The 26,489-nt window shown below is 46.1% G+C and overlaps 1 protein-coding gene across 1 annotated transcript; it reads left to right on the plus strand.

Annotated features, from left to right (window-relative positions):
* Nucleotides 1–5,312: 5,312 nt before the first annotated feature.
* On the plus strand, nt 5,313–26,356 carry TMEM129 (transmembrane protein 129, E3 ubiquitin ligase). Its single transcript, XM_036763125.1, has 4 exons — nt 5,313–5,666; nt 10,510–10,984; nt 19,110–19,269; nt 24,824–26,356. The coding sequence occupies exons 1-4, from the start codon at nt 5,462–5,464 to the stop codon at nt 25,070–25,072; spliced, it is 1,089 nt and encodes a 362-aa protein (XP_036619020.1). The 5' UTR covers nt 5,313–5,461; the 3' UTR covers nt 25,073–26,356.
* Nucleotides 26,357–26,489: the final 133 nt, after the last annotated feature.

The following is a 26,489-nucleotide window of genomic DNA, read 5'->3' on the forward strand; positions in this document are numbered from 1 at the left end:
AGTAAAAAGCAAAGACTGGGCCTGCCCTCACGGAGCTTATAGCCCAATAAAGAAGGGATTCTTAACCTTTTTTTCCATCGGTGATCCCTTTGGCATTATGGCAATATCTATGAAGCCCTTCTAAGAAGAGTGTTTTTAAATGCACAAAATAAAATACATAGGCATACGGAGAAAACCAATTATATTAAAATATAGTTATCAAAATTTAAAAAAAAAAGCAGGATAAGAACCCTGGTGATTTCCAAGGCTGTTTCATTTTTGGTTTCCCATAGAAATAGCTTTTCACAGAGTAAGACAATAAAATCATGTATGTCCCCATCAGATAAATCACCACAAGAAGGCAATTCACATAATGTGTTCAGTCAGTGTAGTGGAAAAAAATTCATAGAATCATAGAACTTTACAACTGGAAGGGACTTTAGAGAACTTTTTTGTTGTTCAGCCATTTCAGTCCTGACTCTTTGTGACCCCATTTGTGATTTTCCTGGTAAAGATACTGGAGTTGTTTGCCATTTCCTTCTCGAGTTCATTTTACAGATGAGGAAACTGAGGCAAAAACAGGATTGGACTTGCCCAGGGTCACACAACTAGTAAGTGTCTGAGGCAGGATTTGAACTGAGGAAGCAGAATCTTCCTGACTCCAGGCATTCTATCCACTCAAGCCATCGAGAGACCCTTTTTACATATATTTTAGCCAAACCGGACTACAGAATTCAATATAATGTCACAGTTTTTGTTTCCTTGCTCATGTAGCAACATTTGGTTTCTCTTTTTTGTTTTTTTTTTATTGATTCCTTTTGTTTCTACACCACCATTATTTCTCAGTTTCCATCCCCACCACCGTTGACTTCTTTTGTAACAAAAAAAAAAAAAAACAGCTCAGCAAAACCAATTAACACAGCAACCAATAATGAAATATTCCATTCTAGTGGTCCCTGAACCCCAGACCAAAATTAGTCATACAGCTTATCAGATTTTGACTGTCTTTCCGTGTTGTTTTTGTTTATATTACTGTAGTCACCACATATGTCATTCTCATTTGTGTTTATTTTACTATAGACATCTATTCATACAAGTGCTCCTTTGTGGTCATATTCAGAAGAGAAGTGATGAAGGTCTGAATTAGGGTAAGGGCTGGGTGGGTCAAGAGAAGGGGTGGCATGTGAGAGTTACTGTGAAAATAGAACTATCAACATGTGTCAACTGATTGGCTCCATGGCCTGAGGGACCTTGCCGAGTTGAGGAGATTGGGTATAAGGATGTTTGGGAGAGGAGAAGAGTTTTTTTCTTTTTTGCAGGGGATGATGGAGGGGAACAATGAGTTCTAGTTTGGTCGTGTTGAGTTGAAGATGTCTCCAGGACATTCAGTTTGAAATGTCCTATAGGGGATTGGTGATATGGGACTAAAAACTCAGGGGAGAGCCAGTGAATCATTTGCACAGAGAGGGCAGTTAATGCCAGTGCCACATTCTTTAGGTGGCCTTTTCTCATTTTTCCAGTTGTTTATGTCCCTCCCAGTTACTTTGTGTTTATTTATGGAGAGCAAGCACTCTCAATTTTGTCTTTGTTTTTCTGATGATTACCATAGGAGCTTAATAAATGCTTGCTGATTGACTTTTTGAATGACTGACACTGCCCTTGCCCACAAGGAATTTATACTATCCTATCAAGAGGATACAATATAGACACAAGTAAAGTTTTTTTTTTACAAGTTAATTTGGGGAGAGAAGGCACTAGAAAATAAGGAAATCTAAGTGACCCCTATTGAGGCCTTGAAGGAAGGCAAGGATTTGGAGATGCAGAAATGAGGAGGGAATATTCCAGGCAAGAAGGAATGTGTGTACAAAAGTGTGGGGGTGGGAGTGATGGGGTTTAGACTATGGGAACCCCCTTGGACCCCAAAGGAATTTGGGTCCTATTTGTTTGAGGGGGGAATGATGAGGGTGCCATCTCTGGGTACCCCTTTGAACTCTCCTTGAATCTTCCCACTTGATCTGGTTAGTTTCCACCCTTGATCTTGTCAAAGAGTCTATGCCCAAATCTGTTACCCTTAAACTAGCATAGCCCTACATAGTCTTGTTATCTCCTAGTAGTCTTCAACTACTTCCCACACTTAATCCCATTCTCTAGGTTCCTGGAGTCTGACCTCATCCCAGTCCCACCAAGCTCCTCCTTAGACTCCTCCTCAAGACCCTCCCTAAACCCCTCCTCCCATCACCCCAGGACCACCCTAGATCCAATCTTTGTATATATAAGTCTCATCCTGTCTCCATGAAGATGCTCAGATTCAGTCTAGCTCAGTTCAGAGTGAATCTGGCCCTCTCGTGAAAACAAGCCTCACAAAGAGTGACAACCCAATATGGCTAATCCTTAATAAACTTTATCTTTTTCCTTGGCTGAGAAGGCTTGAATCAAATTCTTTCGGCAGGACCCAGTGTGTCGGTACTTTGGGGTGTCGAGCACCCCTCAACCCCAAACCTCATCAGGAGGTGGAACATCAAGTTTGGGAAACAGTTAATAGCCCATTTTAGCCTAAATGAAGTTCCTGAATAGGACCAATATGAAATAAGACTGAAAAAAGAAGGTGGGAGCCCAGTTGTGGAAGGCCTTAAATGCTTTTCCTAAAGCCCAGTGGTTCTCAACTTTTTTCTCTTGGGACTCCTTTATGTTTTTTTTAAATTATTGAGAACTGCCCCTCCAGTGATTGATATTTACCATATTAAAAATTAAACCCCCTTGTCATTATTATGAACCTAGAGGGTTCCTGAGAACCACAGAGATGAGCACTGGGGAGCTACAGAAGGTATTGGAGCAGAAAAGTAACAGTCACACCGGTACCTTGGAAATTTTGGCAGCTGATCCATCTCCCAGGCTCAATCTGACTTCCCTTATCACCTTGTGTTTATTCACATTACCCCAATGCCTGTAATGGACTCCCCTGCTCTCTATCTCCATCAAAATTCCTTCCTTCCTCCAAGATTTAGCTCAGGTATCACTTCCTCTGGAAGATAGAGTATCTCCCTCTTCAAATTCCTTATAGCACTGTGCCTGGATCGATCCTTTACTCAGATCGCATTCTGCCTTACAGCAAAGTCAGCTGTGCTTTATTTCCTCAGATAATAAGTACCGTACTTTAGACATATCAATCAATTAGCAAACATTTAAATATGAAGATCCAAAATGAATTCCAAGTAAATGCTTTTAGGGGAGTAGGGGGGGAGGGGGGGAGAGACCACAGCACTTGTCACTTAAGCAGAGTTTTGAAGCAAAGGAAGGATTCCAAGAGTTGGGGGGAGGGGGAAGAGCATTCAAGACATGAGAGGCTAGTAGTGCTGTCCAAATGGCCAATAATGTATTGAAAGAATGAATGAATGAAAATTCTTTCTATGGGCAGGGGTGGGGAACCCAACGCCTCCAGGCCCCAGGTGGCCCTCTAGGTCCTCAAGTAAGGCCTTTTGACTGACTCCAAACTTCACCCAACAAGTTCCCTTAATAAAAGGATTTGTTCTGTAAAACTTGGACTCCTTCAAAAGCCTGGAGGCCACAGGTTCCCCACCCCTGAGGGGTTTTGGTTATCTAGGGAAATGGTGGCACAGTGGGAAGAGTCCCAGATGGGTTCTAATTCCTTCCATCTCACCCTTTTTACTCTCTGCCTCAGTTTCAGCTTCTGTAAAATAGAGAGTAGAACAGCTGATCTCTAAGTATATGTACATATACTAAGAAAATGTTAGAGCTTGAAGGGAGCTTGGAGATTAACTGGTTCACCCTCTATTGTGTGAATATATATACATTTATATATTTTACACATAATTTATAAATAAATACATGTGTATATACAAATAAACATGAACAAGAGGTTGGAATGTGTATGTATGGATATGTTTATGTGTATAGACCATATAGTATAGACATATATGACACACGTCGTGTGTATAGACACATGTTTGTGTATAGACAAATATGTGTATAGATATATATGTATATGTATGTTATAATATTTTGTATGCATTTTGTATATAAATATAGAACTATTAATTATATATTATATAAATAGCTACATATTATATTGATATAATACTTTTATATATTTGTACATTCACTTTCTCTATATGTATACACACACACACACACACACACATACAAGATGACAAACTATAAGCACTGCCCTGTTGGTTGAGCTTTGAATTGACACAGCTATTCTGGAAAGCAATTTGGAATTATGCAAATAAAATGACTAAGATTTTCATACCTTTTGACACAAAAGATTCCTCTGCTAGGCAGATACCCCGAGGACGTAATTGACAAAAAGAAAAGATCCACATACACCAAAATGTTTATAGCAGCACTTTTTATGGCAGCAAGAACTGGAACCAAAATAGATATCCATTGGCTAGGAAAGAGAAAAAAAAAGAGGGAGGGGAGAAGGGGAAGACAGAGGAAAGAGGAGAGAAAAAGGAGGAGAGAAGAGAGGGAGAGGAAAGTGATGAGAACCCAGAGGCACAATCTTAACGCAGAAAACTCTTTCCTTTTAACATCTGATAAAGTGATGAAAATTATCCCCTGAGCAGACAGTATGATGTGACAGAAAGAAGAGCCAAATTAACAATATATATGATTGCAGCAATGTAACTAAAGTCAATATTGGTATTCAACAAAACTCCGGTCAAATATAAGGGTCAATTTCAGTTCCATATGGTCAAAGTTAAAGGACGCTTCCCATCTGTTAACAATCGATAGGCTATGTTGTGGGATATATATTTATCTGTGTACATGTTTATATACACAATAATGTGTAAACACACTACATCTACATCTAATCTTTAAAATTGGGGCAGCCCTTTCTTTAAGGCTGCCCGATGGCGCAGAGGAGAAGGGGGTGCTTGCTGTAGAGGATAGAGCTACGGATCTAATTAGTCCAGGTTCTGCCCCAGGTGGGATCGTCCCTTAAATACTGGGGGCGCTGCTTCCTCCCCTGTAGAAGGAGGGTGCTGCTCCTTGAAATGAAGAGACCTTTCCCTCTTTTCTGCGGGGGTCTTGATGATCGAAGGATAGTGCTCGTCTTTGTACAAGACCACTGGGTGATATTGGAATCATCTAATGGGAACACTGGGGCTTGCAGACAGACCCCACCCCAAGTGCGGGTTAGTGAGTCCAGCGCAGAGTACGTGGAGCCGCGTGTCCCGAGGCAAAGCCGCGGTGATGTATGAGCTACACCTCCTGCGGACGCAGCCAGGAGAGCGCCCGCGAAGGAAGAGGTCGCGGGTTCGGAAACTACATTTCCCAGCGGCCCCGCGGCCGTCGACGCCGGGTACCGGAAGTCTCTGCGACCCCCAAGGCGGGGGCGGGGCCGGGCGCCGCGGCTTCTCGGGCTTCGCTCTGCCGACGCTCCCAGCCGGACCCTCGGCACCCCGCCGGGCTGGGCTGCCTCACCAGGCGGCCTGAGGGCGCCCGGCGGGCCAACATGGACAGCCCCGAGGTGACCTTCACCCTGGCCTACATCGTCTTCTCCGTCTGCTTCGTCTTCACCCCCAACGAGTTCCACTCTGCGGGGTTGACCGTGCAGAACTTGCTGTCCGGCTGGCTGGGCATCGAGGACGTGGCCTTCGTCCAGTACCACCTGCGCAGGACCACGGTCACCATGCTGGTCCACTCGCTGCTGCCGCTGGGTGAGTGAGTCCGGGAGCGGGGGCGGAGAGCCTGGGGGCGGGGCCTGCGCGACCGCGGGCAAGCCCCCTCCCCCAGGTTCCTAGTCTGTCCGCGGAGGCCTGCTGAGATGCCCCCTACCCCGGAGGCTTCACCCCTCACTCCCGCTTCTGGAACCCGCATTCGCAATCGGGGCCCTGGTCCGGGCAAACCCCGGGGGGCGCGGAGAGGGGCCGGAGCGGGACCCATGGAAGCCCCCTCCCACAGGATCGGTCCGAAGGGGCTGGGTGTCTGCAAGACCGGCAGTGTAGGCTGCTGCGGAGAGCCGGGGATGCGGGCTCAGAAGCCTTCCAGGTGCTTCAGTCCAGTGGGGGCCCCCGGGGTGCCGAGGGGGCCGCCCAGGGCAGAGGGTCCAGCCCAGCGAGCTATAAACCGGGGAAAGGCCCCCTGCAGAATGGGGTGGGTGGGCTTGAAGGAAGCCCAGGGCAGGGGGGAAGGGAGGGGGGGGCGCTCTCCGCCCTTCCAGCCCTAGATAAATAAGCCCTTTGAAACATTCAACAAATATTTATTAAGCGCTTACTTCTGTGCCTTTGCCAACTCTCCACGTCCAGTCAACCAGCATTCATAATGTTCCTGTTTTGTGCAAGGCTACTGAGAAGGTACAGGGATGAAACTGACGAGTTATCACAAATCCCCTCCCCGAAGGAGTTTATCATTAATCCGAGCAGGAAACGAATGCCGGGAAGGCAACAAAATTAAGTCCAACATTATGGACAGTGTTGGTTCCAAATTACCAAACTCCCAGTACACTCCCTTTCTGTTTAAAAAAAAAAAAACTGTAAAACACAAGTGATATGTACAGGCAGTCAGAATCACTATATTGTGGCTTGCTTGACTGCATTTTTATAGGATGTTTCTTATTACTGGATCTGACGTGTCCCAACAAAATAAATAAAAATAAAGTCAGTATGCAGATTTCTGGGGATGGGCTTAACAATCAGCAATAATAATAAATAGCTTTTATGTAGTACTTTGAGGTTTACAGAGCTTTGTAAATACTATGTTATCTTAACAACAACCCTGGGAAATAGGTGCTGTTATCATCCCCGGTTTATATCGAAGGAAATTAAGGAAGACCAATTAAGTGACTTGACCAGGGTCATACAGCTAATAAATGTCTGAGGCTAAATTTGAACTCAGATCTAGTTGATTCGAGATGCAGGGCTCTGTCCACTGCACCACAGGTACGATGAGTCTTTGTTTCAGCATAAGCTCCTTTTTCTTATTTTCTTTTTTTTTTTCCGAAAATGTATTATTCTTAACATTAATTTTTTTTAAATTTGCATTCTGAATTATTTCCCTCCCTCCAGCACTGAAATGTGATATCCATTTTATATGTGGAATCATGCAAAACATTTCCTTGTTAGCCCTGTTGCAAAAGAAACAAACAAAAAGAAAAGTAAAGTAAAAAAAAATATGTTTCGATCTGCATTCAGACTCCATCAGTTCTTTCTCTGGAGGTGGATAGCATTTTCCATCATAAGTCTTTCAGAATTGTCTTGGATCATTGTATTAATCGGAATGGCTAATCTTCATACAGTATTGCTGTTCCTGTGTACAGTGTTCTCCTCACTTCTCTTTGCATCAGTTCATGTAAGTCTTCCCAGGTTTTTCTGAAAGCATCCTGCCCATCATTTCTTATAACACAGTAGTATTCCTTCACAATCATATACCACAGTTTGTTCAGCCATTCCCCAACTGTTGGGCATTCCCTCAATTTCTTATTTTCATTTCTTATGTGCTTGCTTATATCATTGAATATATGTACTTGTCAGGGGAAGTCAAATTAAATTTATATTTAAAAAAAAAAAGGATCTAAAAGTTACAATATGCCCAGGTTGGAAAAGGCTGTCCTCACTATCTCCAGAAGGGATAAGTGCTGTGGTAAAGGGGGGGGGGGGAGGTTGGGGTTTAATGATTCAGGATAGAAAGTTATCCGAACAGCACAATTACCGCCTCCTCCACGTAGCCGTTTCTAGGAGTGAGGCCTTCTAGAACAATGTACATCAAAAACAAATAGCAATTAAAGAAAAAGAGGGAGAAGGAAGGATTGAACACGGTCTGCCCGTGTATTAATTAATAGAGGAATGGGATGGAGGAGGGGAAAAATCTTGTTTCCTAAAAGCTGTTCCACTAATGAGAGAATATAGAATGGACATGTAAATGTAGAGCCCATAAAAGGGAAGTCATCTATTTGAGAGTAACTTAGATGGGAGAAGAAATGGGGAGGGGGACAATGAAAATTAACACTTGGAAAAAGATTCCACAAATGCAGATTATTCAGATTAAGAGTTTTGATGGGGATAGGTGAAGGAGGATGAAAGATTTTTGAGAAGTGCTCTTGACTGGGCTGAGAGTGGGTAGAGTCAAGAATGAGGAAGGGGATTCCGAGATAGAGACTGGTAAAAGCACCAGGTGAAAACTGTCTCAGCAAAGGCACCACTTATCCAGCAGAAGCCTTCTCTGATAGCCCTCCCTAGAGGAAAGTGGTCCCTTCCTCCTCATGCCCCTTTGCTCTGTCCCATTCTCCCTTGTACCATACTTATTGGCTCATCTGTCCTATCCTCTCTCTTGGATTATGTTTGAGGTCAGGAACTATGTTCATTTTCATCTTTGCCTTCGAGCTCCCCATCGCCGATCCCAGGGCCTTCCCCATTGTAGGTCCTTAATTAATGGTAGTAAAATTGAGTTGAACTTTTATATAACACTTTATAGACAGATGTGATGCCATTTGATTTTCACAAGCCAGTGGCTAGGCGTCGTGGGCTAGTGGACAGCCTGGGCTTATGAGCTGCCAGTGATACTAGCTGTGTGTTGAGGGGTAGGTAGTTGGTGAGGAGGCCACAGTGGAGCTGGCAGGAGAGCAAAGTCACTTGTGTCTTCAAGTAATCACTCTTCTCCATGCCCTCATCAAGTCTGTAAGACAGAATTACAGGCAAGTGTCACTCACTCCCTTGCTCAAGAAGCTTCAGGGGCTCCCTGTTGCCTCTAAGATGAAATACCAGCCCTGCTTGGGGGTGTTTAAAACCCTTTGCAGTTTGACTGTAGACCACCTTTCCTCTTCTTCATATATGCTGCAGGCTAATCATACTGGTCTGCTTGCTGGGCCTTAAATTCAACATTCCATCTCTCATCTTCGTGCCTTTGCAAAGTCTGTCCACCTTGCTGAACTTAGGCTCCCCCTTCCCCTAGCTCCCTAAGAGAGGCACTGGAAGTGCTACCACCCCCACCCCCACCCTACACAAAGCTCTCCTTTCTCCCATTACTTTGTATTTGTATTGCTGGTGCTTCTCCCCCTATAGGAATACATCTGTACTTATTTACCTCTGTATAGGAACTCCTGGAGGGAGGAACTGTTTTGTTTTTATCTTTGTATTTCCAGCCACCAGCAGAATTCCTTGTTCCTAGTAGTCCCTTAATAAGTGCTTGTTGAATTCAGTTCTTTGAATGAGTTCATAAGTTCATAGATTTAGAGCTGAAAATCACCATAGAAGCCAGTGAGTTCGTTGGAAACTAAGGCCCAGAGAGGGGGAAGTAACCACCCAGAGTCCCATAACTCAGATGTGACCATGTCCTCCATAGCACCAGTGACCTGGGTCCTACCCTGGAGGCTTCCTTACCCTTCCTTGCTCCCATCCCTCCCCTCCAGTTCTGGGGCCCCAAACCATGATTAAATCGACTCTGCAATGTTTCAGGATGAAGCGTGCCAGTCTGTTCCCCTCCGGCCCTACTCACCATCCTTGTAACTTTGTTTGGCCACGGATTGCCAGTGTTTGTGGTTTTCCTCTTTGGCATGTAAGCTTCTTGAAGGCAGAGACTGTTTCTGCTTTTGTATCTGAATCCCGAGCCTTTAGCACAAGGTGTGGCCCTAGTCAGGGCTTAATACGGCCTTTTTCATTCATTCACTCATTCAAGTGTCTGATTGGGATTCGAATCCTGGTCTGGTTGACTGAGTCTAGAGCCCTCTCCCCACAACACAATAATGCTGCTAATCTGCATCTATGGAGGCAGTTGCTACAAGAGGGAGATCCCAGTGCTGGTGAAATGACATATCCAAACAAAAAAAAAGTGAGCGAGGCGAGTAGACAGTGTAAGTGTAAGCAGGGATCGTCCTCATTTCAAGATGAAGGAATTGATGCTCAGGTAGTGACATCACTTGCCCGAGGTCAGACAGCTACCGGGGTCTGGCCAGGCTTTGTACTCTTCCCAGCGTCAACCTGCTGGAGTGTGAGCAGTGCTCCATGGCCTTCCATGATCCAGGGCGTTAGAGAAGTCCTAAGTGAGAAAGAGCTTTGAATCCTAGCTCTGCCCTTAATACTGCATAAGCTCAGGCCAGTCTTCAAACCTCTCTGTGCCTTGGTTTCCCCATCTGTAAAATGAGGGAGTTGGACTAGATGACCTCTGTGATTCTTTCCAACTCTTCATTAATGATCCTATGTCTTTAGTGGAGGATTATCATCACCATCATCATCCTTATTATCATTATCGCATTAAGCACAATACCAGGAATAAAGCACTCTCAGAAACACTCCTTTGAGCACCTGGTCCTTTCATCCGTTAGACTGTGACCTTCTTGAGAAGCAGCTACTCTGTCTCCTCCAACCTTTGATCTCCTTCCACACTCCCGGGAGGCACGAAGGAAATATTTGTTGAATCGAATTATTGAAGGGCCTGGGGCTTCCTGTAGTGCCAGAGACAAAGGAAATGCCCACTTGTTGGTTCCCATACAAGCGGAGGCCCCACAAGGCCATGGGACACCTTTGCACCTTGTCTCCTAAGAGCAGAACCTTTGTTTGCTCCTTGCAGGGTACTACCTCGGCATGTGCTTTGCGGCATCCGAAAAGCAACTGTATTATTTCAACCAGGCCCCAGAAGGCTGGAAGCTGTTCCTTCTACTTTCAGTCTCCTTCCCCACCATCACCTGCACCATTGCTTACTACTGGTCCCGGAACAGGTGGGACCGTCACCCGCTAGCTCGGACTCTGGCGCTTCATGCCCTCCCACAGTCAGGGTGGCGAGCGGTGGCCTCCTCCATCAACACAGAGTTCCGACGCATTGACAAGTTTGCCACGGGGGTATCGGGCGCCCGGGTGATTGTCACCGACAGCTGGGTGATGAAGGTGACCACCTATCACATCCACGTGGCTCAGCAGCAGGACATCCACCTGACAGTGACGGAGTCGCGCCAGCACGAGCTTTCGCCAGACTCCAATCTGCCCGTGCAGTTTCTCACCATCCGAGTAGCCAGTGTCAATCCCTTGGTCAAAGCCTTTGACATTCGGTAAGCAAATTCTCTTTCTGACAGGTGCTAACCCAGCCTCTGCTTAGGGCCCTCAGTGATGGAGAATCGATTCCCCGCTTCCCAGGCAGCCCATTCCCTCCAGTCTGACTCTTAGGAAGTTTATCCTTATGTTGAACCGAAGCATGTCTCTGCTGCTTCCGGTTTGTGCTCCCAGTTCTGGCCTCTGGGGACAAACAGCACGAATCTTTCATATTTCTTAATATGTCTCCATTTTCAGATGAAATCGATCAGGGTGTCAGGTTGAGCTTGGCTCAGATTCGGCCTGCCCAAGGACCAGGAGCAGGTTTAGTTTATGAGAAAATCCTCTAGGCCCGAAGTTGGTTTTAAATTTTTTTTTAAATGTTTGGGGTTCTTTAGCACTTCAAAAGATATGTGATATCATCAGCAAAGGGGGCACACTGCACCAATGTAGATTGTTGCAGTCTCCCTACACCAGCCCTTAGCACAGTGTCTGGCACACAGTAGGTGCTTAATCAGTGCTCATTGACTAACTGACCGACACCTAGGTGATCATGACGCACATATCTGGGGCACTTTGAAAAGTGCTTTCTCAACAACCACCCTGTGAGGTCAGTAGTGTAGTTGTCCTTATCCCATTTCACAGAGGAGGGGGAGGAGACTAAGATTCGTAAAGATTAAATTACCTGCCCAAAGGCAGGCAGGCAGACAGGCAGACAGGCATCATTATCATCTCAGGGCTGGGCCTTGACTCCCCAGTGCTTCCTCCTACACTGTTCTGCCACACTGTACCTCCTGAGTTGTTTTAGCTCCAGTCACTGATCACCCACTGGCCAGCTTCCTGCTGCTGACTCATCTACAGAGCCTTCCTTGACTTTAATGATGATAATAACATTTTTGTTGTTGTTCAGTCATGTGTCCAACTGTCCATGAGCCCATTTCAGGTTTTCTTGGCAAAGATACTGGAATGGTTTGCCAGTTTCCCTCTCCAGCTCATTTTACAGATGATAAAACTGAGGCAAACGGGGTTAAATGACTTGCCCAGGGTCACACAGCTAGGCCACATTTGAACTCAGGTCTTCCTGACTCTAGGCCTGGTGCTCTATACACTGTGCCACTTCACTGCCTTTTCCACATGCATTTCAGGAAAGACTGCAAATCAGGATTTGGTTATTGTTCTGTTAATTTTCTGGACTTTAAAAAGGATGGAGAAAATGTTAATAATGCAGATTAAACTTAAAAGTACATCATGTATACTTTCTTTTCCAGAGAGCCAGTGGCTAAATGATTACCAATACACTCTTATTTATAAAGCACCTTAAGGTCGGTGGAGCACAACAGGCATTTTATAAGCCCATTTTACAGATGAGGTAACTGAGGTTCAGAGAAATTAAGTAACTTGCCTGTTGTCACACAGCTAGTTCCCCCCTTTCCTGTTAGGGCAGCTGTCCTAGGGACTAAGAGGGATCTGAGGCAAATGTGTCTAGAAAGCAGGCCTACAGGACTCTACAGAGGGTGTAGGACAACAATAACCATCCCTCACTGTGGTTTTACCATTATGGGCATTCCTTCCCACATGTGCAGACTGCAGATCCTCCACACCTGTGTGAACAGGCTCAGATGCTGTGCCGCCGGCCTCCTGACGATGGGCCTCTCTGGGCACCTGGCTAGCTGAGTCCTGAGATGGCAGGGACATCCTCCATGCCTGGGCCTGTACTCAAAGGTGCTCCCTCTTGGCAGGGCCTGCCAGACCTGGCTTTCTGCTGGCATGGCCTTTTAGAGCCCAAGAGGTGACCCCCACACACACCATGATGAAGCAACTGAGGATCACAGTCCAAGGAAAACTTGCACAATATTTTTGCCTTTATTTGTATCCCCAATGTTTAGTACAGTACCTAGCATATAGTAGGTGTTTAAGAGGTGTTGATTCAACAACATTCATTAATTCTTTAGTATTAGTTTGAGGGAGGAGACTCTACACACACACACACACACACACACACACACTGTCCCATCATCATGCCACATGGGAGGCTGCATGGTTCAATGCAAAGAGCCTTGAATTTGGAATAATGAGACCTGGGTTCAAATGTAGGCTTCTGTATTTCCTAGCTCTGTGGCTTCTCTGAACTACAGTGAACTCAGGAAAATAAACTATTATTATGATTATCATGTAATGAACAGAGCAGTATGTGATAGTTAGCAACCACATGAGGAGTACAGAGAGCCTGGGCTCCATGGGAACCCCAGGAAGGAGAGAAAGATCTTGGAGGGATGATCTCTTGACAACAGGGCCGAAATTATGCTCCTAGTGTTTTCCTGGTCATCTTGGTGAGCCCTTAATTGACCACAGCTGTTTTTCCACCTTACCTACTGTGACTGATTCCCTCCCCCTCATTCTGAAAATGTTGGCCTATCATCTCAGCCTTTCCCATCTCAGACAGACATTAGAGAGGCAGGAAGCCCGGGCCAGAAGAGAGAGGAGCAAACGCTCCTCCTGAAGGTGATTCCCCGCTGTGTGCAGGCCCTATGCCAGGATCCTTAGGGAGTCTATAGACTGGTTGAGGCGTCAGCAAACCATGACCAGTAGGTCAGGTCTTTGTACTGGCCGGCCAGCTAAGAGTAGTGTTTCTCAGTAATTATATTCAGAAATGTAAAGACCATTCTTGGGCTGGGGGCATAGAAGACAGGTTTGCCCCTTGGGCTGCTATTGGTGGATTTCCACTGTCAAGGAGTAGAGAGGAAGTGGTGGTAGAGGCAGAGGCACAGGTAGACTTGAGTACTTCCAGGGTCTGTGATTTAGTGTTTCCTCTTCTACCTACACAGATTCTGTAGTCCCTTTCGTGGCTCATAGAGTCATATTCAGTTTTCTGCTGGTGGCACATTATTCTTTGCCCTGAGGAGCCTTGCACGTTTAAGCTGGCAGTGGTATGGGAGAATCTGGAGACCCACACATTTACAGTTTCCCTTTTTGTTGAGTTCTTTGAGTTCAAGGTCTGGTGTTCACACTTTTATATGTTAGAGGCAAGTTTTATTAATTTGGCACCCACTTATTTGCACATACTAATTATGTGCTTAGCATACTTTGTATACTATACAAAGCCTTGTATTCATTTTCTTTTATCTGCAATAAAATACTGTTCCAGGTATCACGCTACACCATGTGAAACTCCTGGCACATTCAGAGAATTATTGGCTTGGTGCAGGCCCTCATGGGTCATCGTGGGAATGAACTTTTCTGCATTTAGTTAACGCACTCAGGTCATGGGAGGACAGCTGCGTGGTCTGTGGTCTGTAGCCGGGCTGAGGCACCAAGCCCTCCCAGCTTGGCAGGGCCTCACAATTCATTCAAAACCTGGGATTTCCATAGCCATGACGAGCCCTCACCAGAACTTCAGGAGGCTAAATAGCAATGACAAACATAAGACAAGTATGAGGGTGCTGTAAGATAGGAAAAAACCAAGAGCTCTGGAGGTTCCAAGATGGGAAAAATCTCCTCAGCTTTGGGGGCTCAGAAGGCTTCAGGCTGCAGGTGGCATTTGAGCTGGGGCTGAGTGATCACCCCAAGCACAGGGAGCTGCTCAGCCAGACTCGCTTCCACCTTCACTTCTGCTCTTCTCCCACCTACAGAATGCCCTCCTCCTCTCTTCAGTTCTGCCTACCTGAATCGTTAGGCTCACCTCCCCTGACACCCCCTGAATTCCTCCAGCACTGACTACGATAGCTAGCACTTCTGTCTTGCCTCCTGTGTGCCCGGCCCCGGGCTAAGCACTGCAAGAATTAGCCTGTTTGACTCTCACAGCAGCCCTGGCCGTGGGTGCAACTACTCTTCCCATGTTGCAGTTGAGGAAATTGAGGCAAACAAGGCCTTGCCCAAGGTCATACAGATAGGAAGTATCTGAGGCTGGATCTGGACTTGGACCCATTCAGCTCCTTTACTTCCTTATTTGTGTGTCATCTGCCCCACTAGACCGTGAGCTGTGTGAGGGCAGGAATCTTCTGGCTCGTCTCCGCCTTCCTCTGTGCTCCCTAGTACAGGAGCGTAAACACGGCGGATGACAGGATCAGAGACTCATGGGGTTCCATACCTTTGGGGTGTCATGGACCCCTCTGGCAGTCTGGTAAAACTCCTGGGCCCCTTTTCAGAATCACAGCTTAAATGCATAAAATAAGTTCCATAGGATTCTGAAGAGAATCGATCCTATTGGAATACGGTTAACAAAATATAAGAAACCACACAGGCAAGTTCACAGACCCAGGTTAATGTCCCGGAACTAATCCAACCCATACTAAACCGGAGTCCTCTTTACACCATCCCCAACAGGGAGTCGTGTAGCCACTTCGAGGAGCCCTCCTAAGACAGTACCCATTTGGGGCAGTATCCATTGTTAGGAAGTACTTCCTTACATTGAGCCAAAATACACCTCTAACTGGCTCCCAAGTTCTGCCCTCCAGGACAGGCCAAACAAGGCTTGTCTCCCTTCTACATCATGGCTGCCCCTGAGCCTTCACAGGATAGACCCTTGGCTTTATGGAAGGAGATCCTAACCTATGGTCTGCAGGTCCCTTAAAGAGCCCTCAAAGAGATTCCAGGCATGTCTGAGAAACTGGATGGGGAAAAATGCATCTTTATTTGTGCTTACCTCTAACTGAAATTTAGCATTTCCTTTAGCTATGAATGTAGGCCCTAAAACGTTATTCTGAGAAGGTGTCCATAGGTCTCACCAGACCGTCTAAGGGGTCAGTGACACAGAAAAAACTAAGACCTCTCCTGGGACTCTGCCTAGGACATCTTAGCTCTTCTGCTGCCACTGAGTGACCCTCCCCAAGAACACGCCTTCCTGAGTGGACCAGTGAGCATAATGTGGACAGAATCTACTCAAGAGACCTGGGTTCCGGTTCCTACTTTGCCAATAACTCACTATAAAGCCCTGAGCAAGGCACATCCCATCTTGGGGCTTCAGTTTTCTCCTTGATAAAATAAGGAGCTTGGAGTAAATGGTCTCCAGGGGCCCTGCCCTCCCAGCACAAGCATTCCAGGTTGCGGCATTCAATGATTGTAGTAACAGATGCTGTATTTGGCAAGACTAATATGTATATTTGGATACACAGTCCCCCAAAGACCAAGATAGCCAGCTTCATTTTAATTCCCTAACACAGCAGGTAATGTTATGAATGTCATTGTTTTGGCCACATTCCTAGAAATCTATTGCCCTAATAAAGACTAGCTCTGGACTCTGCCATCTGAGTGGGGCTTCTCAGTAGGCCTCTCATGCTTTTCCTGTTTCCACCTTCAAGGTGTGGAGATAACTAGAATCCCAGAGCACTGGAGCAGAAAGGGTCCTGGGAACAGAACATGGATTGTCAGAGCTGGTACCCTCCTTGGAATGTCACAGCCAGGAGGGACCTTACAACATAGAACGTGGAATGTCACAGCCAGGAGGGACCTTACAACATAGAACCTGGAATGTCAGCAGGGAGGGACCTGGAAAATCACAAAATCTAACCTCCCCTTTCAGCATTTGGAGAAAATGAGGCCTCCAGAAGGGAAGAGACTTGCTGAAGTTCATACAGGGAATTAGGAGCAGAAGTAAAGCCACAGGACAGAGGTGGGAGGGCCTTATTCAGGGTCACCTAGCTATTTATTACTGCACCTATATCATTAAAAAGACAATGGGGGCATGGAATGAGGTGCACTCCAGGGCCCTCCCTGTTGCTCAATACCATGTTAACATGCTTTTTGTCTCCCTCCCTCAATTCTGCCGTTGATCCCTCAGTTAAAGTGCTGTGCTGACCCTCACTTCCTCTTGGTGGAGAAGTAGGAATCTATGGGAAGGGAACGTTGCATGTGTTCTCTGATGCAGTTAACTTGGGGGAAGGTTTATTTAACTTGCTACAAAGGAAGAATCAGAGATTGGTGGGTTTGTTGAGAAATGATTGTGTGAAAAACAAAATCAATAAAGCTTTAAAAAAAAACAAATACTTTTTGTGTTTAAAAAAAGTGGAGTGTTAAAAATACTGTGTTTAGAGAATGCTGGATGCATTTTCATTTGCTTGAGTGAAGATTAAAAGTTCATTGTAGCTGCCCTCAGCTCTAACACACTCCTGTAGGTCTTGGTTATAAACATCCTTCTCTTATCACTGCACCATGAATTAGTAAAGCAGGTGCTCAGGGAAACCGTGAAGCCTGGCAAAATCCATCAGGGCCTGCCGAGAGAGCTTTTTTTCTCCCTTGGTGTGATTTAAAGGCTGTTACCTGTGAAATCAGAATAATTCTCACCAGCTCATTTCCTCAAACACATCCTCACCCTCTAAGCCAAGTATGTATCCCTCAGTCCATTTGTTCTCCCCCATCCAATTCAGAGCACAGCCGATAGCCAATGGCTTCTCACAAATCTAGAGAGAATTCATTTTTTGTAAGCCACAGGCTACCTCCTGTCACTTTTGTTCCACCTCAGAATGAATTATTCTCCCAGAATACAAAGACAGGTGCTGAACAGTGTGTTTTTATTCCCATCCGAGATGATGAAGGGATCCAGAATGAGGGAGGTTACATCCTCTGCCCTCGACAGATGACATCATAATAACGATCATCATACTATCTTACGTTTATCAGAAACTTTGAAATTTGCAAAACGTTTTCATCATAACCTTGCAAGGAATTATAGCAAGCATTGTCTCTGTTTTATAGATGAGGAAGGATAAGTGCCTTGTCCATGGGCACAGAAGCAGCCAAGTCAGAGGACAGGTTTGGACCCAAATTTCTCATGATACCAAATCCAATGCTTTTCCCTCAGTAGCATCAAGTACAGGATAGTGGCTTGATAGGACTGTCAGTACGGTGACAACACTTTTTAAGGTAGAATCTGGAAATACAGGGTACTTCACACAATCTTAGGGCAGTGGTAGGATTTTAAGTATCTGAAGGGCCATGGAGTGTAGAGGGGATTCAGTTTGGTCTGTCAGGTCCCAGAGAGCAAAGCTAGAATGAACAGGGGAAGAGAAAAGGAGGTGTGTGAGGAAGAACTTTCTGCAAATCAGAGCAGCTCTACAGTGTACTCACACACTCCTTCAGGGTCGATGAGCTGGCCTGCCTTCCACCTTGCCAGTCTTTTTACCCCTTACACTTCCCCTCCTTCCCTACACGCATATCTTCCATCCAGTGACACTGGCCCCTTGGCTCTTTCTCAGACAAGACACTCATCCCTTGGCTCTGACATTCCCTCTGGCTGTCCCCCATACCTGGAATGTTCTCCCTCCATCTCTGCCTCCTGACTTCAAGACTTTCTTGGCAAAGATACTGAAGTGGTTTGCCATTTCCTTCTCCAACTTATTTTACAGAAGAGGAAACTGAGGCAAGCAGGGTTAAGTGATTTTCCCAGGGTCACGCAGTAAGTGAGTGAGGCCAGATTTGAACTCAGGAAGACGAGTTTTCCTGATGCCAAGCCCAGTACTCTACCCACTATGCCACCTTGCTGCCTCTGGTATATAGTAGGCCCCTAATAAATGTTTATTGATTGATGGCCTAATACAGTCACAAGAAAGCTCTCTGAAGTCAGCTGTGATGCAGTAGGGTTAGCACTGAATCTGGGATCAGGAAAACTCGAGTTCAAATCCAACGTCAGGTACTTACAAGCTCTGCACCCTGGGCAAGTCACTTGACCCCTCTGCCTCAGTGTCCTCAGTTGTACACTAGTACCTACCTCCCAGAGTTATTCCGAGGATCAAATGAAGTATTTGTTAAGCACTTAGTTTACGTCAAGGTTGTGTAACTAAGTGGCCCTTTGGAAAAGTATGAAGTGTTCTTAAAATGAAGAAGAGTTAGTACAAGGCAGGTCAGAATCTTTGGCCAGAACAGTACAAAGTTTATCATTGTAAATGACATTTCCTCACTAAATGTCTGCGTCAGAGACAAAGTAGCATAGTAGAAAGGGCCCTGGATTTGGAATCAGAGGAGCTGGGTTCAAATTCTGGCTCTGGCATTTAGCCCCTGATTCTCAGCAAGACCCTTAGCTTTCCCAGGACTTGGTTTCCTTGTCTGTAAAATGAGAGAACCAGATGAAACCACACAAAAACTCCTTCAATTTCCAGGTCCTAGGAAAAGTAGAATGAGGACATGATTTTCCTTTCCTCTTCTCTCATTCAGGTTGAATTCTACAGAGTACGGTGAACTTCGAGAGAAACTCCATGCCCCCATCCGCAATGCTGCCAACGTCGTAATCCACCAGAGCCTCGGGGACTTGTTTCTGGAAACATTTACATCGTTGGTGGAAATCAACCCACCTTATTCCATTCCCAGCAACCAGGTAGGTAACTTCGGTAGAGGGAGGTAGGAGTCAGGAGCCCTGGGCGCCACAGGTTATGGTTCGGGTTCTACCACCGACTTAGTTGTTCCAAAGCACAGCATGTCTATCTGCCCGCTTTTGCACTGGCTGCCCCCCTTGCCTGGAACCAAAAGGTTCCTCCTCTGCTTTATAGACTGCCTCCTCTGCTTTATAGACTCTCTCCTCCTCCTTGGGCACCACCTTCTGCATGAACACCTTTTCTTGGCCCTCCTCCAGCTGCTAGCACCTTCCCTCCCACACTACTTTGTCTTTGACTACTCTGTGTATATGTGAATTTTTATATTTATACTATGTGTGTATGTTTATATTCATATGTACTTGTCTCCAGAATTAGAACATAAGCTCGTTGTAAGGATTGTTCCGTTCTCTCTATTTGTATCCCCAGCACCTAGCACAGTACCCAGATTGTGTTAGGCAATTAGTAAATCCTTGATCAGTTGATCCGAGGAATGGGAACAAATTAAGATACTTGCCCCACTACTGCCATGAACATAAATTTCTTTAATAGGTAGTAGAGAGATTATAAAAGTTCACTCACAGTGTTAGCGTAGCAAGGAAGGCAGTGCAGCTGAGCTATGAGGGCGGTGAGGCAGCAGGCCAGTAAGTGTTTCAGGTGGCATTAGCCTCTCTTCAATTCCAGAGCTGTTCACAACCAGGCCAGAAAGGCGAGCAGAAGCAGAGTTTTCATTGATAGTGCCTGTAAGACCGGCTCCAACCATATTTTCAATTTAGTTCAATTCAATAAGCATTTACTAAGTGCCTACTGATAGGCAAGCCACTGAGGAGGGAAGTGGGTATAGAGAGACAAAAGTGGAATAATCTCTGCCCTCAAGGAACCAACATTCTACGGGAGGGATATACTATGGACACAGACAAGCGTGTGCAAAACAAAAATAATAATGACTGACATTTACAGAGCACCTTAAGGTTTTTGACAAGCTTTCTAGGTGTCACTTAAGGCAGTCTTGTGAGGTAGGTGCTGCTACAGATATCATCCCCATTTTGAAGAGGAGGAAACTGAGGCTCAGAGAAGTGCCGTGATTAGCCCATGACTGCATAGCTCCAAAGTGTCAGAGGCGAAACTTGAAAAAGGTAGCAGTCCTGACTCTACGTCAAGTGTCGTGTCCACCATTAATACCAGTGGTGGGAATGGGAGGACGCTTTAACAATATTAATAACAACAAATAGTATTTATCTAGTGCTTTACAGACATCTCATTAGAACCGGTAGGTGTTGTTATGATGAAGATACTGAGGGAGACAGACGCTAAGTAACTTGTGTGACTCAGGTCACCGCCAGGGACCTCCATGAGGCTGGATTTGAACTCGGGCATTTCTGACTCCAGGTCCGATGCACCACCCAGCTCCTCTAAGGAGGGGTTTTGTGTAGGAGGTACCTGATGAGCTGTGAAGGAGGCTAGGGATTCCAGAAAGAGCTTGTGGGAATGGAGGGGAAGAGCAGCTAGGATAGCTCAGCTGTATCAGAGAAGGAGTAAAATGAAATGAATCTGGAAAGGCTGGCAGAAGCAGAATGGAAAGGGCTTTAAACGCCAAAGAGGAGTTTGTTGTTTGTCCCAGAAGCAATAGGGAGCCATCAAAGCTTCTTGAGGACCATGACACTGTTAGGCTTGTGTTTATAGAATTTCAGTTTGACATGTTTGGAAGATGAATTGGAGAGAAAGAGACGGGAAGGAAGGAGGTCAATTGGGATGTGATTTCATTCATCCAGGTGAGAGGAATAAGGGCCAGAATTAGGAAGGCAGCAAACTGAGTGGAGAGAAGGGGGCAGGGGCAGGGGGTGTTGTGGGAGAGCTGACAAAAGTGAGGAAATGGAAGGGATGTGAAATGGGAGGCCTTGACAGAAACAGGGGGAGTTAGGGAGAGGTTCAGGGGAAAGACAGTGACTTCTGTTTTAGACAGCTTGAGTTTGGGATACTTGTGGAACATCCAGTGGAGATGTCCAGCGGGTAGTGGTAATATCTAGTTAAGTTATAGATATCGTGAGTTAGAGCTTAAGACAGAGAGGAGGACTGGCTACAGAGACTGGAAAGTGTTTGCAAAGGGATGACGATTGAAAGCTTGGGAGCCAATAAGATCACCAAGGGAAGGAGTAAAGAAAGAGAAAGGAAGAAAGAGCAGGTCTGAGGCCTGGAGCACACCCCCATACAGGGGCTGGGATTCAGTGGACGATGATTTCATGAAAGAGACTGAGGAGGAGAGCTGGGAGGAGAACCCCAAGATGGGGGAGTCAGAACCCCAGGCAGGAGATGGGGGAGGAGGGTCAGCAGAGACACAAAGAAAGGAGAAGATTGAGGAAGGCCATTGCATTCAGCATTTAAGAAAAGACTGTAACCTTGGAGCAATGAGTGTGGGTCAAGGGGTGGGATGGGAAGCCAGACTGCCAGGAAGTGCCAGGCGAGTGGGAGGTAAGGTTGTAGAAACAACAAGTGTAAAAAACTTGTTCTAGGATTTTGTGGTGAAGAGACATAGGACATTGCTTGAGGGCCTGGCAGGGTCAAGTGAAGGATTTTGTGTTTGTTTTTTTAAAGGATGAGGGGAGATCTGGGCCTGTGTGGAGGCAGCAGGGAAGGAGTCTGTAGATAGAGAGATAAAAATTTACTTTCTGTACAGAAAGTCCTTAGGGGAGAGACAGAGAAAGAGACATCGTGAGCAGAAGCCATTTGGTACCTTGCCAGTCCATCTCCTTTCTTGGCTGCCTATCCCCTTTCCCAGCTCATCTGAGGGGTGGATTCTCCAAGGCTCTGACCTCAGCCTTCTCTCCTCTTTCTACATTCCCCCCCAATCCCCTCTACAACTCAGGTACTGCCTCACCTTCTGCTCGCTGCAGACCCAACATGCCCAGATCTCTTTCCCCAGGCCTGACCCCTGCACTCATGCCCAGAACCACATCTCCAGCTGGGTGACTGTGGGCAAGGAGTTTCACCCTCTTGACCTCAGCGCTCCTCTCTGTGAACTGGGCATGATAATACTTGTACTGCCCATCCCCCAAGGTAGCCAAAAAAAAAACCAGAAACAATTTGGAAAACTTTAAGCAATAGGGAAAGATGAAGTAATAGTATCACTTCCATTGCACACCATGCTGTGTTGGGACCTTCATTTCTGACCTCGTCCTCGAGCCCTTCCAGTCTTCTCTGTGCTGTGGATTGCCACTGAGCTTGGGCTTCCCACATAGGACCACCAGGTGTTTTCACCTTATTCCTCCACAGCCCCGTTGACCCATTGAGCGTTTATGCCCTGGGGTCTCCTTCCTCAGCGCTGTCTGTTCAGCCATGGAATTCCATCCTCTTGGTTCCCTGGTGTGCCCAGCTCCTCACTCCCAGTAAACAACCAGATTTGAAAACTGCCATCCCCAGGTGTCAGCCCTCTGTTACCAGCCTGGACAAATGCTGCTGCCTTCTAACGTGGAATTAGCAGGGAACCGGTGTGAAGAGCACTGGCTCTGGGGTCAGAGGACCTGGGTTCAGATCTTGTCTCTGAAGTACTTATGTGACCCTCAGCAAGTCCCTTCACCTGCCTGGGCCTCGGTCTCCCTCCCTGTGGCCTCCCCGAACCACCCCCCCCCCCCCAGTCCCACCTCTCCCTTTACAGCCCCCAGTACAGATGCCACGTCTGCCATCCCCTTGAGGATCTCACACCATGCTGTGCCCACTCTGCTCTGGTGCCTTCGTCATCTACTACTATATACTGCAGTTACCTCTGTTATCAGTATCTAAACTCTCTCTCTCCCCTTATAGCTGGCACAGGGCTCTTTATAAAGTAGGAGTTTAATAAATATTGAGTTGAATTAAGTTGGGCATTTTAGATTAACAACCTTCCTGACCCTCTTTATTATAGACTTTGTCACTTTGGTAGTCACCAAAATGAGCTTTTAAAAATCTAGCCTTGCCTGTGTGCATATGTATCTTTGGGTACAGATGGATAAAGCCAGTCGAGTTTTTCATTTGGGTTTAAATTGATGCCCAGCAGGAGACAATATATGCTGCCCCTTTAATTGGTTCTGAGAGAGCCTGGATAATGTGTTACTTCTTTTGCACCATAAGGAATTCCTTTTCTTAATCTTAAGTTTGTCTTAGTCAGGGAGGGTGGCTACAAGGAACCAAGTGATAAATCGGTTGGAAAAAATAAGATTTAATTAAATTCAATTCAGCGAGTATTTATTGAGCTCCTACTACAGCTAGGAAGTAAATGGTCAATAAATACTTGAGTATTTATTGTACTTAGCACTAAGGGGGGAGAGCGAAAAAATAAATGTAAGACAGTACCCTTGGCCTTGGGGATCTCGTGCTCATGGGAAGATAACGTCTAGCTACATGTAAGTTAAATAACAGTGCAGGACAGATGTGAGCCAAGCTGGACCATGGAGGTCTGGGAAGACTCAGAGGGCCCCAGGGTGGGATGGAAAGGACAGGACAGGGCAGAGCAGAGCAGAGCAAAGGCCTGCTTGGGAATATCTCCATTGAATTTGATGGTTCCCCGCCTTCACAGGAGGCTTCCCAGGACGGTTAGGCTGGGCAGCCAGTGCTGAAAACAGCTGCCCTTCTTTGGTACATTGTTAGGCACCCAGACAAAGGCCGGGCAGGAGGCAGCCCGTTGGTGTCATTGAGAGGTTGTTCTTTAGAGGCTGGCGTAGTGATGGACTAGGTGCTGAGCAGAGAGGAAAAGGGACAGAATCAGAGCTGGAGAGGAATTGATTTTTTGCAATTACAGCTTTCCTCTCCCCATTTCCCTCTTTCTTTTCTATTCAGGAGAATAAATGGTAAAGGTCTGGGCAAGTCAGCATGAGCATTTTTCAGGAGTTCCCTGTTAGCTGCCAAATAAAGCTGAAATTCCTTGCTTGTCACTCACAGGTTTCTCCCACCTGGACCTCTCCAGCCTCCCTTTATGCCCTGAGCCCCCCTGAATTTTCCCACCTCTGCTTCTTTGCACATTCTACAATGCCCCCTCTCCTTGATGAATTTCCACATGGCCTTCAAAGCCCAAATCCAATTCTTCCTCCTCCAGGAAGCCTTCCCTCATGGCCCTTGTCAGCAGTGCCCTCACATACGTAGTTTCACAGGGATGCACTATTGTGTGTCACAGTTTGATAACTTAACCCGCACCCGGCGAGGGCCCGAGTCTTCCTATCGCTGGCAGTTACTAGCTCCAGGCCCTGGGGGACTTAGCTTCCCTCTCTGCTCATCCATATAATCAAGACTGCAGTCGTTCTACTACCTCCATCCCCAAACTGAAGCCTTCAGACACAGGAAATGAGAGCTGGGGTGATTGTTCTTATCTGTACCGGGTAAGCCTCTGGGTGGAGCCTCAGGCTCCGTGTCCACTTGGGAATTAATTAATTCTTGTTTAGTGGATTGCATTGCTTTGCATTGAATAATAATAATTTTTAAAAAGCCTTAAACTATACAGGTCTTCTAAAAAGAGCCAAAAAGGAGTTACGTTTTTGCTTTTTTTCCCCTTCTTTCTCCCACCCCCTTCCCCGTTTCCCAATACCCTGGAAGGAGCTGGAGCCCTGCATTGGCTGCATGCAAATAAGTGCCAACATTAAGCTGGTGAAGAACTGCCAGGAGTCGGACGAGGGCGAGTGCCAGCAGTGTTACTGCCGCCCCATGTGGTGTCTGACGTGCATGGGGAAGTGGTTCGCCAGCCGCCAGGACCAGCAACACCCAGAGACCTGGCTCTCCAGCCGAGTGCCTTGCCCCACCTGCAGGGCCAAATTCTGCATCCTGGACGTTTGCATCATCCACTGACCTTCCTTGAGCAGGGTTGTGCTCCTAGGATTGGCTCTGGTGGCCTTGGGTGGGGGAGCTGTTCTTGGGCTCTTTGTGTCCAAGGCAAAGGCCCATCTCAGTAACACCATCCCCTGTCTGTTTGGGAAACTTGGCAGGCTTTAGGGTTTCCCCTCTAAGCTCCTCAGGCCTGTCCTCTCCCTCCAAATAGCAGCCCTTCTCTGGAGGCTGCTCCTTTCACCTTGTTCCCAGATAAGGGGAGGGAGGAGAGGCAGCACAAGGCTCTAACTTCCAGACTTTGGAAGGAAGAGGTGATGCCTCAACCCTTCCCCGCCCCACCCTCTTTCTCTCTCCACACTTCATATATAGTGAAGGATTCCAGGGCAATTGCCTATCATCCTCTGTGTGACTAGACTAGCAAAGGGCTATTTTTAAGTAATAAGTCAGACACTGTCCCTGACAGGAGCTGAGCTTTCTTTTACTGAAGCTGTTTTTAAAAGTTCATTCTTTATGATTTTTGCACAAGTGCATACAGTTCTCCAGGACTTCCTCACGCACATTTTGGGCCTGTACCTACCCACACGTATAGGATAGACATGGCTTCTAGGCCTGTGCAAATCATTTCATCATTTCAGTGGGAAGTTTAATTCTAATTTCTGTTTTATTTGCTCTCTCTCTGTCCCACCCCACCCCTGCTCCTCCCTTCCTCTTGCCTCTTTCTTCCTATCTCTCCCACTCTTGTAGTCCCTTCCACCCATGTGTTTTGTACTAGATAATCCACTGTAGGCCACAGGAAAGAGGGCTAGGTCCTGCAGTAGCAAAATACAATTTCTACAGCTTCAGTAATCATAGTTTTAAATGCAACCATTTCCTCCACACCACCCCTAAACTACAGCCCTATAGCTCAGTGCTTTGTGTTGACCACAGTGTTGGAAGTTGCTTCTCAGCACAACTGTTAGGGACAAGAGCAAGCACCTTAATTATCTATAATACAAAAATCCATACCATAAAGGTATTTCATTTTATTTTTTTTTCTTTAAGGTATTTTAAAGGACAAGACTAGAATCATCTAACTAAGATTTTTAAAAAGCCTACAACTTTGGGACAAAAGCAATCGGTTTCATGGTGTAAATACAAAGAAAGATCTTCCATTCTTTGCAGGGGATGCAGTATTTCTAGTTATGTTGGATCCATTTGATTGTTAGACCTGTTTCCTAGCATTTACCGCATTGGGCAATTGAAAGAGGATCCCTTAGTATGAAAGGTATGAACACTCTCATTCCAATAAAGAGTAGGAATCATGTGGCTCTCTGTGTTTGCTTTCTTACTTCCCCACTGATCTAGGCTGAGAGCGAATATAGATGATGGATGGATGGATGAATGGTTGGATGGACAGACGGAAGTAAATAGGCAGGTGGATAGATAGAGAAGGAAATAG

This window comes from Trichosurus vulpecula, chromosome 6 (assembly GCF_011100635.1).
Source record: "Trichosurus vulpecula isolate mTriVul1 chromosome 6, mTriVul1.pri, whole genome shotgun sequence".
In the NCBI taxonomy this organism is placed as follows: Eukaryota; Metazoa; Chordata; class Mammalia; order Diprotodontia; family Phalangeridae; genus Trichosurus; species Trichosurus vulpecula.

Excerpts from the sequence above, each read along its gene's own strand:
- TMEM129 (XM_036763125.1), top strand. The coding sequence starts at position 5,462 with ATGGACAGCCCCGAGGTGACCTTCACCCTGGCCTACATCGTCTTCTCC. Across the intron at positions 5,667-10,509 it reads CCACTCGCTGCTGCCGCTGG|GGTACTACCTCGGCATGTGC; the intron begins GTGAGTGAGTCC and ends TGCTCCTTGCAG. Across the intron at positions 10,985-19,109 it reads GTCAAAGCCTTTGACATTCG|GTTGAATTCTACAGAGTACG; the intron begins GTAAGCAAATTC and ends TCTCTCATTCAG.